We start from the raw sequence: 17,355 nt of genomic DNA, 5'->3' as shown, positions 1-17,355 counted from the left end.
TGGTGGATTATTATTGTTGTCCACATCTGGATCGAACACATACAATTGCCATTGAGGACGACGACCAGGACAGACATCGTTATTCCTATCCTGAACTTGTGCATTTTCCCATCGTGGCACGATCTGCAGGTAGCTGGAGTCTGAGGGTGAAGAATCACTGGATACGTGAGCCATGGATGATGGAATATGTGTATAGGCCTTGCCAGGCTGGTAGCCCCGCAGTGACAAGAGCCGTGCGTGACTTTGGGGAGGTTGCGAGGTTGGATATTGTACCCGGGCTGTAAGGTATAGTCTACCTAGATCGATGACACAATGACAGCCCAGCCAACATCGTGCGTCAGCGTCGTTTTCCGGCAGGAAACAACCGCATTCTTCGCTGCCGCGGAGTTGCTGCCTCACTTAGTTGATAGACGGATGATCCGGATGATCTACGTGTCTGGCACGGTCTGAGCTCGCAAGTGACCTTGTATCTGAACGCGAGAGGGTCAGTGCTAAGTGGGGGTTTGTGATTGTGGTGTGGGCTCCATTCCTTCTGGATGTCAAAGCGCAGAATCTAGACCAGATGGCCAGGACGAAGCTGGAAGAGCTGGGGAGCTGGGGAGCTCGGAAGCAACGAGAGCTGGCGGCGGTGGAGATAAGGCCGAGAGTCGGTATGTCAGGATCATTAATTAATTCAATCGTCGATTGAGTTCCCAGAACCAAAAACATACCCACCTACTCAACTCTTCCCTGTCTGCTTCGATATCAAAAGCACATTCATAATGTCATTTGAATCCCAACCAACGGGTTCCTCGGTTCGCTCAATGTCTCACCTGTTCGATAATCGATACATCCAAAGCATCGGGGGCCTCACTTCACCCCTACTCACGGAAATGAATTCCAGGCCAAACGAAGCCACGCATCCCTGGCTATTGCTGCACTCTGCCCGGTACAGCGTGTTGGCCGCACAGACATGCACGCCAGGTTAGGAAAAAGAAAAGAAACGAAACGAAAAAAAAAAAAAAAAGATATTCTGAGGCGCAGTGCGCGCTGTCAATTCCAAGCTGTCAAATGTCAACGTTGTCCATTCAGTTAGACGTCGAGTCTGTATCAGCCACCGCCGCCGCCCACGTAAGCGATAGGTCGCAGGATGTCGAGAAACAGAACCCCTATCCAAACTCCAAAGTGGCTGGTTAGGTTGGGGTTGATGTCGCTGTCGCTGTTGCATCAGCGCACGGGTCTTGACGCAGGGGGGTGATGGTCATGATGAACGCCGAGAGCCCGAAACATTCACTTGTTACCCCGGGTGTTAGGGGTACTATATTGTACGTATACCGCTCTTTGAGTTTCGAACCTGAGCCATAGAATTGACGTGAAAGGGAGCGAATTAGGTTTCGCTTATCCCAAAGGAACAGATTGGAATGCGCTTTGACTTGCTCCAAACTTTGATGGAGATGGTTCAATTTCCAACGCGCTGGGTCGTGTTGTGTTTGCTTTGCCTTGCGTGGCATCTCGTGCCTGAGTGAGCGAGGAACCGCACGCGAGCTCTCCATCCCTTTCCGTCGTTTCCAACCATGGTTCGTACCAGAGGTACTTGGGCTTTTACCGCTGAACTGAACCTTGCGCCTTGAAGGCTATTGTCCCGGTATCCTGGGTCAGTGCGCTAAGAAAGTTTGCACTGACTGACGCTGTGTTACACTACGCAGTTGCCGGTGACCAGGTTACTGGAACGATGCAAGTACTATTACATCACTATACTCGGAGGTCTGGTGAATAGTAGAGAGGTATCAATTTGTGTTTGCAAGATGCGCATGCTAGAACCAAGACATATGTGAACTCCGGCGGTATCTATGTAGGAAAGTGAATATCTACACCACACAAACAAACGAGGCGAGAGGTATGTACGTAGGTAGTAAGCAGGTGAGCTTAATCAGAGGCTAAGAGCTGGTCGATCGGGGATATGGGCCCCATTCCGGGAATAAGACAGTCGGCTACTGAAGGCGAACGGCCTCGAACTGGAGGGAACGGCGCATCGGGCGACCCAATATACCGCAAAAGGCAGTGGAATAATGTCCATATTCCCCTGAACACCTCTAGTCGCTCCTGCGCATCGAAGAGATTGTACCATTTTGTCCGTCGCACTTTGAGGACGTGCCAGGGGTGGTCCGGTGGTGAGTCTGGAGGGACATCGCTTGTTCCCTTGGTGATAATGTCGAGGTATCGGCGGTGGACGCGGAGGTGGAGGATGGCAACATGGTGGTTAATTGAGGAGAGCATGTATATCTGTCGTCTGTTAGCGGAACCGAAAATGCAATGATAAAGCTGGGGACGCGACGTACATCATCAAAACGGCTTTCTTTATCCTTTCCGATCTGGATATACCGCATCCGTTTATCCCACAGACTCGGGCCTGGTTGGACAATCTTCCACTTATCGCTGCTACTCATCCTTCGAGTCAATGTTGGTCGCCGTAGCCCCGACGGTCTTGAACGTTTGCGTTCGTTGTTTGCCGCCGCTTCTCTCTCCTGTTCGTTTGTGACCCTTACACTGTCGCCGATGTTATCGTTCGGCGCGCCGCCCCATCGTGGGTTCACCGTCCACCATTTGCCCTCACCCGGCTTGACCTCGATCTCGCCCTCTCGCGCCCGCTCCTGTGCAGCGAGAAGCATAGACCCGACTTCACGGACAAGGTCGCATGTATCACCCATGCCGAGTCCTGGAGTCTGTTCCGGCGCTCGGAAGACCGTTTCGGGTCGGCACTGTGCGACGAAGATAGGACCTTCAAGCATTCCGTTCCTAGCAAGTTGCCTGTCTCTTGGTGACCGCGTGGCTAGGAATGTTTGCCGGATGGGAAAGAGCAGCGTGCCCAACGATAGGCGGGGAGGGAGCATAGGGAGGGATGCCTGGCATCCAAACGGCCAGGCAGCCATCTCGGTTAATGCGCGGACGGCCTCCTCGCGAATATCATCAGGCATATCGCTGCCGGCCCCGATGCGCCGACCCTTATACTTCTTGACCAACTCTGGCTCGCTTGGCTTAGGCTCTTGTGTTGCTGCAGCTGGATCACCGTTCGGTGCGGTGTCCACGTCCATTGGAGTGGTGGCCTCAGTAGCACCATCAGTCTTGCTCAGCTCAGGCGACTTCGGTCGCTCATAGTACTCATCCAAACTGTCATCCCAGTATTGCCCCATTCGCTCGAGCGCCGTCCAGAACTTCCTCGTCTGCGTCACCCTTATTCGTTCGCGGCCCGCGCGAGGAGGCAACCTACCGACTTCCTGGAACGCATCATCGTTCTCAAACAGCAGTTCGCGTTCTAGGACATCGTATTTGTCCTTGTGCGGGTACGGATTCTCGTTATCCATGAAAATCAGAGATCCGTCTGCTGGCATGGGGCGGCCGAGGGAGGGGTCGAGAGACTCCAATTCCCAGGGGAGGGGAGCGGCGGTCCTGGCACCATCATGTCGGACGATCGAGGCTACGGGAACGTCTGTTTCAACTTTGAGGTTGAGGTCGTTGAATTTATCGGGTGTGATGTCCTGAGGGCGGCGGATGGAGGCAAGAACAGTTCGGAAGTTGCGTAAAGAGGCTTCGGAGGGGGTTTCGGGGACGTCGGGGAGGTTATATCTGGGGAAGTCTAACGGCGTTGGCGGCGGCGGGGGGGATCGTTCCTTGTCGGTATCTGAGCCGATTGCGGGGAGCCCTGGAGACAGCGGTTAGCATGGAGCAATGAGCTTGGAGTGATTTTCGTCGCCTGGTATTGATCGGAGGCTGATGGCTTGTCTTTATCCTCTCGGGTGTCTTTTAAGGCTTAAGTTCTGGTGCGCTTAGGCGAAGAATGGGGACTTATGAGGATGCCGACTCAGCGGCGAGGGGCATGTTCTTGATAACCCGACAAGGAGTCTTACCCAGTGTGCCACCCCATCCTCCAAACATGGTCGGATGGTCTCTACTAGTGCTTGATTTTGAATCGGAATTGTTCAATTGCACAAGGGATTGGAGGCGGCGGTGGAGGAGCAGGAACACATCGGGAGATCACATGCGATTATCTCAGCTGTACCAGGAACTGGAAGTGTGGTTCAGGGGAAAGAGGGGCAGAGAAGGAGTGGCAAGATGTCTCATTCGCATGAAGCGGTGCACGGACACAGTATAAGCAACTGTGAGACCAACTTTGGAGGAAGATTGAGGGTTCGAGGAGGAGAAGAGGGGGAAAGTGTTTTGGGCTAACTAACACCGGCTCTATCCATGCATAGTTAATAAGTGGAGCGACATGACACAGCGTGTAGCTGTCGCGCTAGCCAGGGGCTGTCTCGCTCCCCTTACAGCGCACCCACTGCGTCGTCAGAGGTCGAGGACGCATGGTGACGAGTGCAGAGGTTCTTGTTGACTCGTTGAGCAATGAGCATCTTTCCGACCAGGACTCTGCCTTCTGCAACGAAGATACATCACGAAGCCTTTGTCTGAACAATGCAATAGACGGCGCCAACGGTGGAGCCCCGGAATCCAAGACGACTGCTGAGTCATCGCGCACATGATCATTGCCTATTTGGGAAATAAACGATGCGCCCATGCTCCGTACAACAATGGAGAGTCTCATCTCCATCTTTATCTCTCTATGACGAAAACACCTTTGTAGGTGTGCGCATTGTCGTTGCTTCTGTCCAACTATGGATGTGTCAGTAGAAATTACCTTCTGCTCCCGCCAGCAAGAGCCCGCGAGCCACCCTGGCGCCCTGGACCAGGCTACTCCAAAAAGTTAAAACGACCAGGTTCGGTTCTCTATAGATTACTAGACCCTGCCCATTGGACGGAATTCGTTTCATATATTCCCCGTCATGATCCTTTTGTTCAAGAACCTACAATTCTGCGACTATTCAGGTCAGAGACCCGAAGGAGTCTCGGGAGGATTTCCCATGACAGCTGAACCCTGCCTGCCATCGCCCTTTTCGTTCTTTTGCTGGGGTCCATGCGCAATGCCCTGAGTGAGGGCTCTTCTTCACTCGCCTGCTGCCCTCCCAGGCAAGGGTTGTGCCTAATATTTTTGAGTTGGCTTTCTCAATGCGTTTCTGCACAGCTCTTTACGAACTGGTTCTCTAAATTGAAGCATTCCTGGAGGTTCTTCGAGATTGTCATGGCCTGACTCTCCCGGCTTTATATACTTTTTCACACTTTCATTTTCGCGAGTCATCATTGAACAACCTTTTGCTTGCTCTCATTGTACCGTCAATACCTTGCGCGCCGTTCAGGCGGCGCCTACGGCATCCGTTCCTTGCCATTCAATATCCTCTATTAATGTAGGCAGGCCTCAATCTAGCAGAGCGTCTATCTCGACGACATGTCAACAAACCCTTCAATCGTCTTCCACCAAGGTCTTCGATGTACGAAGGTATTGCGACAACCAAGGGCAACTGATAGCTCTGGAACCCCGGCCGAAACAGGCACCCCATCTACTACCGACGAGCCTAAGGAAACGCCTACGGATGACACAACATCTCAACAGACTTATCATAACCAGCACACGCCCAGTGAAGACACCACGTCTACTACGACCGGAGTAACAACAACTACGACCACCTCAGACCTGGAGACGGAGTCATCTTTACCAAGTCAAACAACCAGTCAAAATCCAGGTCTGCATCCCGCAGGGCTGTATTCCTCTGTTCCTCATACTACCTTTGCTACCGAGACTCCTACAACATCGCAGTCCACCCCATCCTCCGAACCTATTGGGTTTGTATCTGACGATGACCCGACCAGCACTCCTCCATACGCCAAAATATTTGGGGCCCTGTTCGGTGTTCTGGGATTTATAGCGCTGGTCGCAATACTCATACTCTTTTTTCTTCGCCGCCGATCTCGTCAAAAGTCAGCCGGTATAGAAGACGACCGCGCATCTGCAAACTCAAGAACAGGTCTACGACGAGATTTCCGCTCTCAAATGTCTTACCTTTCGGGCCCGTCTCCAACGCCCTCGGCTATTCTAAACCCCGGCACTACACAATACGCCCATGATGAGCAACGTCGAATACCCTCTCGCGACTCCAACTACTCAGACCCATTCTCGGACACGGCAGGGGACCACGGCGGACCAAACAGCGCCGCCATACCCATTATAATACAAGGTTCTACCGCAATTCCTAATAAAAACGAAAGCCTTACGCAACCTGCAAAGTCGTACGCCGCAAATAGGGATTCCGTCCACAGCGGAACAAGCCTAGGTAGCACCCTCGTTCTCCCTGGGCGAAGCAGCCTAGGGAGCGATTTCCCGTCTAGCCCATCTTTGCCGAGGTCACCAGGCAACGACCCTACCTCTTCGCATCCAAGGCCGATTGCGCGGACAGTAAACACGCGGAGTGGCTCGTTAGATTTAGATAATGCTCAAAATGCAGTATCTAGGAGGAGCTCGGGGGCCATGCCGAGTGTATTATTATGACCGTTCGCTTTATGCAGCTTTACGTCGGCCTTACATTGTACGATAACCTGGAATATATAGCATTGCTTTACTAAGTGTCTATTCTTCATCATGCCTTCATAAACTCTTCGTCGACTTTGTCGTGTCATGTCCTTTGGCAGCAGGACATGCACAAATATATATAGAGGCAGGTCAGGAATAGAACCAAATACAAAAGAAAATAGGAGCCCCGACCAGAACGGTTAGATATAGGGGAAAGGGAGACTGAGGCCAAGGGGGAAGATAGGATATATATATATACACCGAGGGACGGGTGAATAAACTGAAAGCATGAACGTCGCTGAACTACAATAGTCAAGGATGCGTAGAAGAGGGTTTTGGGTGAATGGAGCTTTCATAACCATGGGTTTCGTTTGTGGCTATGGCCAAGTAGATGGTTACTTGCATATACTACGAAGCTCGTAGGAGTGCTGGGGTTGCTTAATGTGCAAGAGTGGTCGCTTCCCCGGATAAAGGATGGAAATCGTTACTTACCCCAGATCACTGTTCACAGCAAGGCGGGAATACTGTAGGCAATGAGTAGGGACGGAGGCGAAGGCTGAGGGCCACTAGCATTACGAGGGAGTGGGCTCGATGAACGTTACGACATTATATTTTGAAGCGTCGGGGGTTGGCGGGCAGAAGAAAACAGTAGAATGCAATCAAATCCAAGTTTGTCATATCACACACAAAGCGCCATGCCATTGATTTGGTTAAGAAATCGTTGTTCATATTTTTTCTTTCCTTTTTCCTCATTTCCATAGCAGCTTCCCTCATTCCTCTTATCCACATTTCACCAGAGAAAGAGAGAAGTAAGGAAAGAGGTCCTTTTCCCTGTTCCCGAATCCAGTCCCAGGGTATCCCGAGCGAATCAAACCCACCGAGCCAGACCTGGGGTGTGAAAACAAGCGAAGTGGTCGACCTGAAATGATATCTCTTGGACTGATCGATTCCCCAGTTCAAACATCCGCACCGCCAAAATCCGTCAACGAAGGAAAAAAATATCAAAGCATTTACTCCTGAGCATCGCCAACAAGAGCGTTGCGCTTGGCCTCTTGACGCTCGTGTCGTCGCTCACGGAGAGCCTTGTTCTTGGCACGCTTAGCGTCCATCTCTTCCTTGAGGACACGCTCACGGTGTCTCTCAGCCTTGGCCTTTTGAATCTGTAGGTGAAAAAACACTTGTCAGCTTTGCATTCCAAGAGTGAACTTGACGGATCAACCAAGCGCGTAATGCGTATGGTTTGTCCCGCCATTATTCGGAGACCCGCTGAACTCACGTGTTCAATCAGACCACGCTTGTGCTTGAAGGTGTTACCCTTGGACAGGTGGTAGAGCTCGTGGTAGAGGTGCTTGTCGATCTTGCCAGCGGCACGGTAGCGGACGAGGAGACGACGGAGAACACGCATGCGGCGCATCCAGAGAAGGGAGCTGGGCTGACGAGCCTCCTTGGTACCCTTACGCTTACCCAGACCGCGGTGACGACCGATCCGGCGGGCCAGGTTGAGCTCGCGGGCACGGGAGCGGGAGTGCATGGTCACGGGCTTGCGGATGATGAGGCCATCCTTGACGAGCTTGCGGACGGTCTGGCGGGAGTTGGCGTTGGAGATTTCGCTCATCTCATTGGGATCGAGCCAAATCTTGCGCTTGCCGCAGCCCACCACGGAGGCGGCGAGGCGCTTCTGGGTGCGAAGGTTGACCCTGTTTGGCGAGAAAAACACGCAGTCAGCATGAGGCCTTTGGAGAAATGTCTATCCAGCAACGGGGGATGAAAAAGACGACGCAACATCGGTTCCAGCTGGGACGGTCCATGGTGGGCAAAACATGACAAAAACATCCATCAGGGAACATTATCTCCTCCGCGTAACAGGAATATCGGTTTCGGGAGATGAACTCACATCTTGATGTCGGCGTATCGACGGTCGTTGGCGGATGATGTTCGTTGCACTCGACAGCGGTTTGAATTCCCAAAGTGAGGAGTTTGAGATCCGGGCGGGTGATTAGCTAATCCACTGTGTTCTAAGCGAGGGCATCCACCTTAGGGCTTGTACCCCACGCTAGTCCCGAAACCCCTTTCGTCATCATGAGTCTTCGTGACTCAAATGGAAGTCAAATAACTATCTACTCATTATTTGATGAAGTTATAATTAACAGGCAAGCAATGATAAATACATTGGATTTGACACTACCATTCAAGATTTAATTCACTATGATCTCGATAGGGTTGTCACTGTGAGCCCCATTTGCCGACCCGGGGTGTCCAATGTTGTTATCCCAGTCACGTGAAAGCTTATCAGGAAAGATAAGGGTCAACGGCTTTATTTTTTGATATAGACTTCCCCGGAACAGAAGGGTATAGATCTATCTATAACGCATAAAAATCGTAGGTCAAGCATAATTGAAAATCATCACTCGTCCCCAAACGAACCCTCCTCGAACTCGACCTTTCCAATGCTCCACAGCTCCTTCTCATCGTCCATTTCGTCGTTGGATAGACCAAGGCCGCCCTGTCCACCTTCGGCCTCCCTTCTTTCACGTGCCTGCGTCGCAAGGCGGAGCGCAACTCGCTTGAAGTAATCAGACATACTGCGCTTGGGCCCAGGTGGCAGTTCTGCACCCGGTCCAGCCATGTACTTGTCGAAGACCGCAGTGTCCGAGTCCACGACGGAGAATATGGATAGGAAGGCGGCTTCTGCAGCCAGCTTGACGGGGATAACCATATCGCGAACGCCTGCAAATATTGCTGGTGCAAGAAGTGCCAAATGAGGACGTGCCAGCTCTGGGTGAAGTCGACCGACTGTTCGGATCACTACAAGCGCCAGTCGTCGGGTGTCGGATGGTGTGCCTGGCTGAATGCAGGGTGCCAACGCCTCGAAAATAGCCTTGTTGCTTTCGAAACTATGTTGCTCCTCAAGTAGGAGGTACTTTCCAGCGGCAAGTACACAGTTGTCGGAGATAAAGGGCTGTTTTCTATTAGCCCGATCCTGACGTAGACAATATCATTGTAGGGATTGCTTACATCCTTATGCGTCACGCCCTGGCAGATCAAATTCTGGGTCTCCGCTGCGAACTGATCAGTCAGAGACGACGGAGATTCAACAAGTAGAGCGTTCAATCCTAGAATTGACGCGTGTGAGAAATTTGTCGTGAGGACACGGCTCCTGTGTAACGGCAGATTAGTCCTGGCCAACTGATACGGGGTGGGCTCCGAGCATACTTGATAAGTGGTCCAGCAGTAGCTGGAGGAAGAACCCTGGCGAGTGACCCAAGTAACTTCGCATTTGTGATGGCCACGGCATCTGCAGAAAGTTAGTTGACTTCAACCTCAATTTTCAATAACACATGCAAAGACATACCTGTCTGGTCGCTGGCATCATCGTCGATCAGAGCAAGAAGGGAATTCTTGGAAGCCTCGCTCATGTTTGCGCCAGCCTTGCCTACTACCTCTTGTAGAGCCTTCATCATTGCATTACGCACCCCAACGTCGGCAGTCTTGGTGCCCGTAATAAGTTCTAAATTGTCATTAGCTTCTTATACATCGGAAATGTGGTAACTGCTTCGTACCTGCAATCAGTGGGTCAATCCGTGGTGTCAGGGTGATGAGGATTCCAAGACCCTTGGCAGCCCTGTTGCGCAAAGTCTCGCTAGTCTGGTCGGCCAAACCACGAGCAAACGTTCTTTGAAGCTGCGGCAGGAAGGGCTTGACGGCCAGAGGGATCTTTTGCAGAAGTTTATTGAGCGTGTAGAAGATAGCACCTGATAAGTTCGTTAGCTTCAGTAAGCGTATATTAGGGGGTGTAATCGCCTACATTTGAGATCCACTGAGCGCTCAGACACGACACGGATGAGTGGACCAGTGATTTGAGTTACAAATGGCTTCAATGAATCCGCTGCTGTACGGTCGATAAGATCCGCAATCGCAAGAGAGGATTGAGTACGCTGTTCGATACTACCGTTCAGAAGTCCCTGCAGGAAGATCGGCAGAATGGCAGTGATGCCCTTCGGCAGGCTAAAACCGGGGAGGTCGGCTCCAGGAACTCCAACGCCCTTGAGAATTTGTCTAGTGGGTACGGCCAAAACCTCCATTTCTTCCTTGCGCAGATGTGAAGTAAGTCCGCTAAGGGCCCCCCAGGCAGCTTTGACAACACCCTTGTCAGTGTCATCGAATGAAATCAACAAGACACGAATGAGGTCCTGGTAGTATCTGGAGAAATCAACGTCGGCATCGGAGAAGAACTTCTTGAGATGATCGGCGGCATAGGTACGACGACGCTCATCGTCGTGCTTGATCATGGCCAACATCACGCTCATCATAACATTAAGGCCATCGAACTCGTCCACGGAAACCAAAATGGTGCTGAATGCGTTATCGAGCTCTTCGCGCTGCTCATCGTCCTTGCACGAGATGATGTTATCCAACAGCGTGTTCAGAATAGTGGGCAGGCGGCGAGCCATTGCAGAACTTGCGACTTCCGCTAGAGACGCCAGAGCTCTGGCGTTAAACGTTGAAACGGGAGATGTAAGTAGAGTCGGGATGAGATTTGGTAGGATAATGTTAGCGCGTGTTTGCTCCGTGAGGAGGGTCAATAATGCCGACAGTGCTTGCTCCGCGTCTTCGTCATTTCTCAACAAGAGAAGGAGATGGGGTAGAACCTGGTCCACGGCCCTCTTGCCCAGGATTTGCTGCAGGGAATCGAAGGCATCGGCTGCTGCTTCTCGGACATCTTCATCGTGATCAACCAGTGCCACCCGAACAATGGAAATGAGAATCTTTTCATAATCCTCAAGGGCATCTGGTGAGGAAGAGGTGATGATTTCCTTGAGCGCGATACAGATACCTTGCTTGACATCCACGTCTGGTGAGGTTTGGAGGCCATCCTCGAGAGAAGGCAGCAAAGTCGCGAGGACAGACTCTCCAGCTTTCTTGATAAGATCTCCCAGGGCATTGCTGGCAATAACCTTGTGTTCCATATTGGAAGAGCCAAGGCGCCGAATGATGAGCTGTGACAAGGTGGGAACCATATCCTTAAGTGTTCTTGGAGACGCGACAAGCGACTTCCAGACACCCATAGCCGCAGTCTTGACCAGACCAGAAGTATCGCAACGGCAGATGAACAAGGAGGATAAGACCTTGTCCCTCCTCTCCTCTCCAAGAACTTCGAGCAACGACTGTCCAGCCTGTGCAGCTTCTTCCTCTTCTTCTTCGGCCTCGGTCTTGCCCGAGATACCCGTGATACTGAAGAGTAGATCACCGACCAACTCAACGGAGCTCAACCTGATACGGTAACTATCATCGGCAAGACCGCGCTCAAGCTCAGGAAGAAGGAGATCAATGGCCTTAGAAGAGAAGTTCTTGACCAGCAAGCGACCTGCGCGGAGCGAAGTCTCACGAATCGAATCAACATCATCAGCCAAACCAGCCAGGATAGGCGGGATAATTCTGGAAAGATACGATGCGAAGCTGTTTCCAAAGCAGGCAGGCAAGAAAATAAAGAGAGTCATGAAACCTTCGCGGACAGTGGCCTTGGAACTGCTGACGTTTTGCAGAATAGTTGGTAGCGTCTCCTCGAGCCTGGTGGTGCCCAGACCCGCCAGAACCTCCGATAGAGCTTGAGCAGATCCCAAGCGGTCGCCAGCTCCGGTGTCCGACTTGAGCGTAGACATAAGGTTGGGGATGAGATCGGGAAGAGCATCCTCTCCAAGTTTCTCAATTAGCGAACCAAGAGCCTTTGATGCTGTGGCGCGAGTCGTAGGCACAGGGTCGACAATAGCCAGGTTAAGACCGGAAACAATGATAGGCAGGTGAGTAATAAGGTCCTTACGTTCAGTAAGGTGAGCCAAGCTGCCGATAATCTGAGCAGATTTTCTCTTTGTCGCTGACCTATCGCCCAAACCACGTTCAAGAATGCGAACAACCAGAGCCAGGGATGGAGCATCCAGATAATGGACAAATGAAACCTTGATAAGGGCATCGAGTGCCTCATCCGTGAATTTGGTGGGATCACTCAGTGCCTTCAGAAGCACATTAACCAGCGACTTCACTTCGGGGTTGCTGATAACTTCTCCGAACCGTTGAAGACTGCGGTTGGCAGCATTGCGTACCTCCTTATGGGTATCGTTCAACACCACAGTTAGCGGAGGAATTATTTCAGGCAGGCTTACAGCCAGCTGTTGAGGGTCTAAATAGGCCATTGCTCCTAGCAAGTCACAGGCTCCCTTTTGGCTACGCCACTGCGTATCATCGAGACCATCGAGAAGTGTGGGAAGGATTTGCTTGACGCCGTAAGAGCTGAGATTCGAGAAACAGGCCTTTGCTGTGTATAGACACGCATCGCGAACATCTGCGTTTGGATCTCCGAAGCTAGCAAGAAGCTGTGGGACGACTTGAATAACGTAGGGTTCGAACGTTCGCCCAAGTATCATTGCAAACAACTCGTACGCTAACAGAGCACCCTGTCTCTGGTGCGGCTCTTTCTTGTTCTCCGCGGCATCCTGGAGATGGGGCATGACTCGGAACTCGCGCAGGGTGGAAATTCCCCGGCCCTTCACTATTCCTGCCAACCCATAGGCCGCACCACGTTGAGTGGCATATTGCTTCGTTTGCAGAATCTGGTCAAGCATTTCTTGGGCATACTGTCCGCTCTTAGGCCCAGCGAGTCGGATCAAAGGTGGGAGACACTCAGAAACAGCAGACTGGACAGACTCGGATGGTGTAGGAAGGGTGGCGAGAAGCCTCGTGACAACTGTTTGCAAGCGAGGGTCATCGGACTTGAGATGTTGTGCCAGAGATCCGTAAAGAACAACAACTGCTTCGTTAAGAAGATCAGATGTCTCGCTACCCTTGTCCGAAGTCTCTAGCGTTGTCTCCAGAAGCTTCATCAGTTCTTCCACCTTCTCTTGACCACGTGTGGCAATGACGGCCTTTCCGCTGTTGGCCATCTGATCCCTTACCACACCGCTCTTGTCAATAAGAGGGCCTCTTTCAATCAAGAACCGGAGGAATGAGACAATTTGCTCCCCTTCGAAGGAATTTTGCATGGCTTCAAAGGCAAGAGCAATGCCGCTACGTGGTTCCCAATGGTCTGCTACCTCGGCCTTCTTGGGCATCCCATACTTGTCCTTCTCTGGCTCCTTGGGTCGGATCTCGAATTCGTACTTTGACTGGAGTTGGGATACAATGTCCCCGAACACCAATTGGTTCGATTCAATTGCATGGGCTAACGCCCGTGCAGCGGCTCCTCGGAGATTCGGGTCCTGGGAGTTGAGGTAGGGAATAAGCTTTTCGTAGGCACTCTCGTCAACTTCCAGGGCATTCTCTTCCCAGATGTTCTCGGCAACTTCTGCGTTTTCTTCTACATAATCGTGGCATTCGAGCCAGATGTGTTCGGAAAAGTCCAGATCAGTTAGATCAATCTCAGCCTCGATGGCTTGCAGGACTGATAACCGCACAGACGAATCCGAGACGATAGTGCCTTTGAGGAGTACGTTTAACTCCTTTTCACTGATATTCGGTGCGATGCATCTGCTAACATCGAACAGGCTGTCTTTAATAAGCTTGTAGTGTTGAGTATACTTCAGCATAGATGTGATCAACTGGTCAAGAACCTCTACTCGGGGGAGACGATTGTCGGTGACTAAATACTGAAGTTAGATGTGCATTTTCGGTATTGATGGGATGGTGACCAACATGAGCTTGAGTGGAAAGACAAGATTTCAAGAGCAAGCAGAACCTGCTCACCCTCCACATCACCCTTTTCTTCATCAACGCCGTTTTGGACGAGGATTGTGAATAAGAGTGGCAGTGCGTAAGCCAGAGAAGAGTTATCAAGGGGGCGCTGTTCGGATGCAAAGCGCAATCGATAGAGGATTCTTGTTATTAGTTCTATAAGATTGTTAGTGTGCGTACACAAAATGGATCAACATAACTTACGTCCAAGGGGCTCCACTTCCATCTCCGCAGGCAAGGAGCCCTTGCCTATAGCCCGAAGCGTCGCAACACCCACAAATGGTCGTAGAGGGCCAAGGCGCGTCGACAACTTGTCAGAACACTTGATATAGGCTTTCGAAACCACATCACCCGAGAATAAGCCTGCTCCTGCTTTTGAAAGAGCCAATAACGAGGCGACTGCTGGGTTGATCCAATCGTCTGCGTCAACGGCAGGCCCGGCAGCAAGACCCTGGATGATTCCGCAGCCTCGTTCGATTCTTTTCACTTCACGCAAAACATCTTTGCGGATTTTTGCTTCCTTTGCGAGCTGAGCTTTAACCTTGCCTTGCTCGTCTGCAGTAAGTTTCTTTGGCTTTTCGCCCTTTTTCTGAGCCAAGTGTGCTCGCATCTCCTCCTCCCACTTGAGGATATCATAGTCCTTAGTGTTTTTATCAAAGGCTTGCTTCGACTTTGTGCTCAGTACGTCTACAAACATGGTGCCTTCGGGGGTTCTGGCAATAGCAGCATCGGTAGGTGTAATATTGGATACACGTGAAACGTTCAAATCCTCCTTTATCTGGTTGACAAGTTTGGGGACCATAGCATCGGGGGCAACAAACGCCAAGTCCCCAGCTGCAGCCCATATAGCATCATCGACCTGTGGCACTTTAGACTGGACTGGATCATCTTGCACGCGAATCAATTGACTCATGCAATCATCAGGAAATTCGCGAACAAGGTCACCCGGATCTGTTCCTGTTCTCAGGCAGAGGTCGATCCAAGAAACATTTGTGATCAATTGAGGACGAGCGAGGAGAAGCAGGTTGATCAATTGTCCCTTCATTTCAGCCTGATTAGGAGGCTCTGGACTAGACGTCGCTGGGCAGATTGCTTTTGCAACCAGATGGAGAAACCTTTGGCTCTCAGGGCCCGCAGAGAATGGAGCAGACTCCTTCTCTCCTGTCCTTAAAGCCAAAGTCCAAGTCCAAAGAGCATCTGTGACAACGCGCCCAATCGTAGCTATGTTTGTCTTATGCACGCTAGATAAAGCATGAGCAGATTCATTTCGGAAACCAGAGTGAACTCCGGGCCCTGTGATAGCATAAATGAAGGCTTCGCCCCATGCAACCTTGGCCTGCGCTTCGGCACCGTCAAACTTCGCCGTAGAAGGGACAGCAACAAGACTCCTAACAGCCCACTGTACTTCTTCTTGAGAAGCCAACTTGGAATAAGCCTTGGGATTCAGCAGGAATGATGGCTTTGGTTGAAGCACCATGGACTGGCCGACGGTGTCTTCCCAGGCCGCCTTGTCAAAGTTCTCTAATGCAGATAATTGCCCAGAGAGCGCAAGGTATACGTAGGCTGTGAAAAGGGCTCCGCTCTGCGCCGATGGCAATGGGTTTGATGACACCTCTTTGAAAATTTCCTTCAATTTGGCCAAAAACTTTGTCACGAAAGGCTCGATCTCAGGGCTTGCCAGGGTTGTGGGTTCAGCTTGCCAGATAGCTTGCCCGATATTGAGCTGCCATAGTTTCCGGAATGGGATCTTCTTTTCCGCCGATCCTTTAACGATGGCACTAACAACTTCGTCGCTGAGCTTCACCTTTGATTGGATGAGATGTGTAAGGTGCTTAGAAAATGCCTTGATCTCCTGTTCGAGGGCAGGCTCATTGGACTCGCGAGAAAAGACTGGTACAAATCCTTGTACAATATCTCTGGAGATCTCAGATGTAGGAGAAACCGCTGAGAGAGCTTGAGCGTAAATGGCACGTTGTTCCGGGCTCGTGATCTTCTGGGTTTTTAATGGACTAATAACCTCGCCAGTGATCTTGAGAAGTACACCTTCGGTCTTTGACTTGGAGATGAGTGACTCAAATGACTGCAAAGCACCCTGTCTAATGGCGGAATTGTTCGATTTCATGCTAGACAGCAAGTGCTTCAACAACCGAGAATGTAATATCTCGGAAAGGTCGATTTCTTCCGGGAGAGATGAGAAAAGCGAAGGTACCAGCCCACCAAAAACCACCTCCGGAGACCGCAAAATTGCCTTTTCGAGAGGTGGTAGGAGCTCCGACGTCAGATCGCCCTCCATGACGAACGACTCGAAGAAGTCGGACATGCCAGTGGCAATATGTGCAGGCGGTGCCGACTTAGCCCCAACAAGTTCCTTGACGTAGTAGGCTATGATGGCCTTCTTCTCACCTTCCAGAACAGTCTTCTTGTTTGTTAGGCGGGCGCAAACCCCGGAGATCACGCCAATGAAAGGCGCATTCTTCTGTCCGGTGGTCGCATTGCTAGTCAAACGCTGAACGGATTGTTTGATGGCATCGTCGCCCCAAGTATCGGAAAATACCGCGCGCAGGGCACGCCTGGTGACTCTAAGGGCAGATTGCTTTACTGCCGGTTTAGGGTGAGCGGCCAGGCAAGTTTCCAGAGCCCGTGCATCCAACGTAATTGTATCCAACACGACGGAAAGCGGGGTTTCGCTGTCACTTTTCAGAATCTGGAGCAATATGGAGCACCATTCTAGTAAAACTAATACTGATCCTGCATCAAGGCTAGATTTGGAAGCCTCTGATTGTAATTCTGTGACCAAGTATTTAAGATCGTCGGTTGGAATGGGTGTCTTGAGTAGAGAACGGAGACACAGCTGGGTGGCTTGACGAGACGCTCGGTCAATGTATCGCGGAATTGTCTGTAGAAGCAGCTCTAGAAGAGGCTGGCGGGCATTCTCCGGTAAATCGGACCCTGTAAGAACGAAGAACCAAGCACACGGTCAGAATTGGGCTGCTGTCACGGAGGAGGGGCGGGCAATACCGATTTTCTCGCGGAGATCACTGAGAGCGCGAGTTCTGCGCGAAGTCGAACTGGAGAAGAGCTCGACCCGCAGGCTCTCGAGATCTCCGGATTTCACCTGATCCCATGGAAAGTCGTCCATGTTAGGTGGTCGGGAGCATGTCGTTCCTTTCTCTGCGTATGCTCGTGGTGGTGATGCTGTCATA

At 51.4% G+C, this 17,355-nt stretch overlaps 4 protein-coding genes across 4 annotated transcripts; 1 reads left to right on the top strand and 3 right to left on the bottom strand.

Moving 5' to 3' along the window:
• Positions 1-1,905: 1,905 nt before the first annotated feature.
• APUU_10855S (uncharacterized protein) lies at positions 1,906-3,912 on the bottom strand (the record flags this gene model as incomplete). The annotated part of the gene is made up of 3 exons (XM_041705429.1): positions 1,906-2,262; positions 2,319-3,679; positions 3,885-3,912. The coding sequence occupies 3 exons, from the start codon at positions 3,910-3,912 to the stop codon at positions 1,906-1,908; spliced, it is 1,746 nt and encodes a 581-aa protein (XP_041550221.1).
• A 1,399-nt stretch (positions 3,913-5,311) lies between these two features.
• APUU_10854A (uncharacterized protein) lies at positions 5,312-6,409 on the top strand (the record flags this gene model as incomplete). Its single annotated transcript, XM_041705418.1, has 1 exon — positions 5,312-6,409. The coding sequence occupies one exon, from the start codon at positions 5,312-5,314 to the stop codon at positions 6,407-6,409; it is 1,098 nt and encodes a 365-aa protein (XP_041550220.1).
• Positions 6,410-7,440: 1,031 nt separating this feature from the next.
• Positions 7,441-8,511, bottom strand: APUU_10853S (60S ribosomal protein eL19; the record flags this gene model as incomplete). The annotated part of the gene is made up of 4 exons (XM_041705407.1): positions 7,441-7,590; positions 7,707-8,127; positions 8,325-8,438; positions 8,483-8,511. 4 exons carry the CDS (start codon positions 8,509-8,511, stop codon positions 7,441-7,443), a joined length of 714 nt encoding a protein of 237 aa, XP_041550219.1.
• A 323-nt stretch (positions 8,512-8,834) lies between these two features.
• APUU_10852S (putative translational activator) lies at positions 8,835-17,291 on the bottom strand (the record flags this gene model as incomplete). The annotated part of the gene is made up of 9 exons (XM_041705396.1): positions 8,835-9,389; positions 9,446-9,587; positions 9,644-9,725; positions 9,783-9,938; positions 9,991-10,182; positions 10,236-14,060; positions 14,114-14,308; positions 14,357-17,101; positions 17,171-17,291. 9 exons carry the CDS (start codon positions 17,289-17,291, stop codon positions 8,835-8,837), a joined length of 8,013 nt encoding a protein of 2,670 aa, XP_041550218.1.
• Between the last annotated feature and the right edge of the window lie 64 nt (positions 17,292-17,355).

The sequence above is a fragment of the Aspergillus puulaauensis genome, chromosome 1 (genome assembly GCF_016861865.1).
Source record: "Aspergillus puulaauensis MK2 DNA, chromosome 1, nearly complete sequence".
Taxonomy (NCBI): domain Eukaryota; kingdom Fungi; phylum Ascomycota; class Eurotiomycetes; order Eurotiales; family Aspergillaceae; genus Aspergillus; species Aspergillus puulaauensis.
This window is presented reverse-complemented; position numbering and strand designations above follow the sequence as displayed.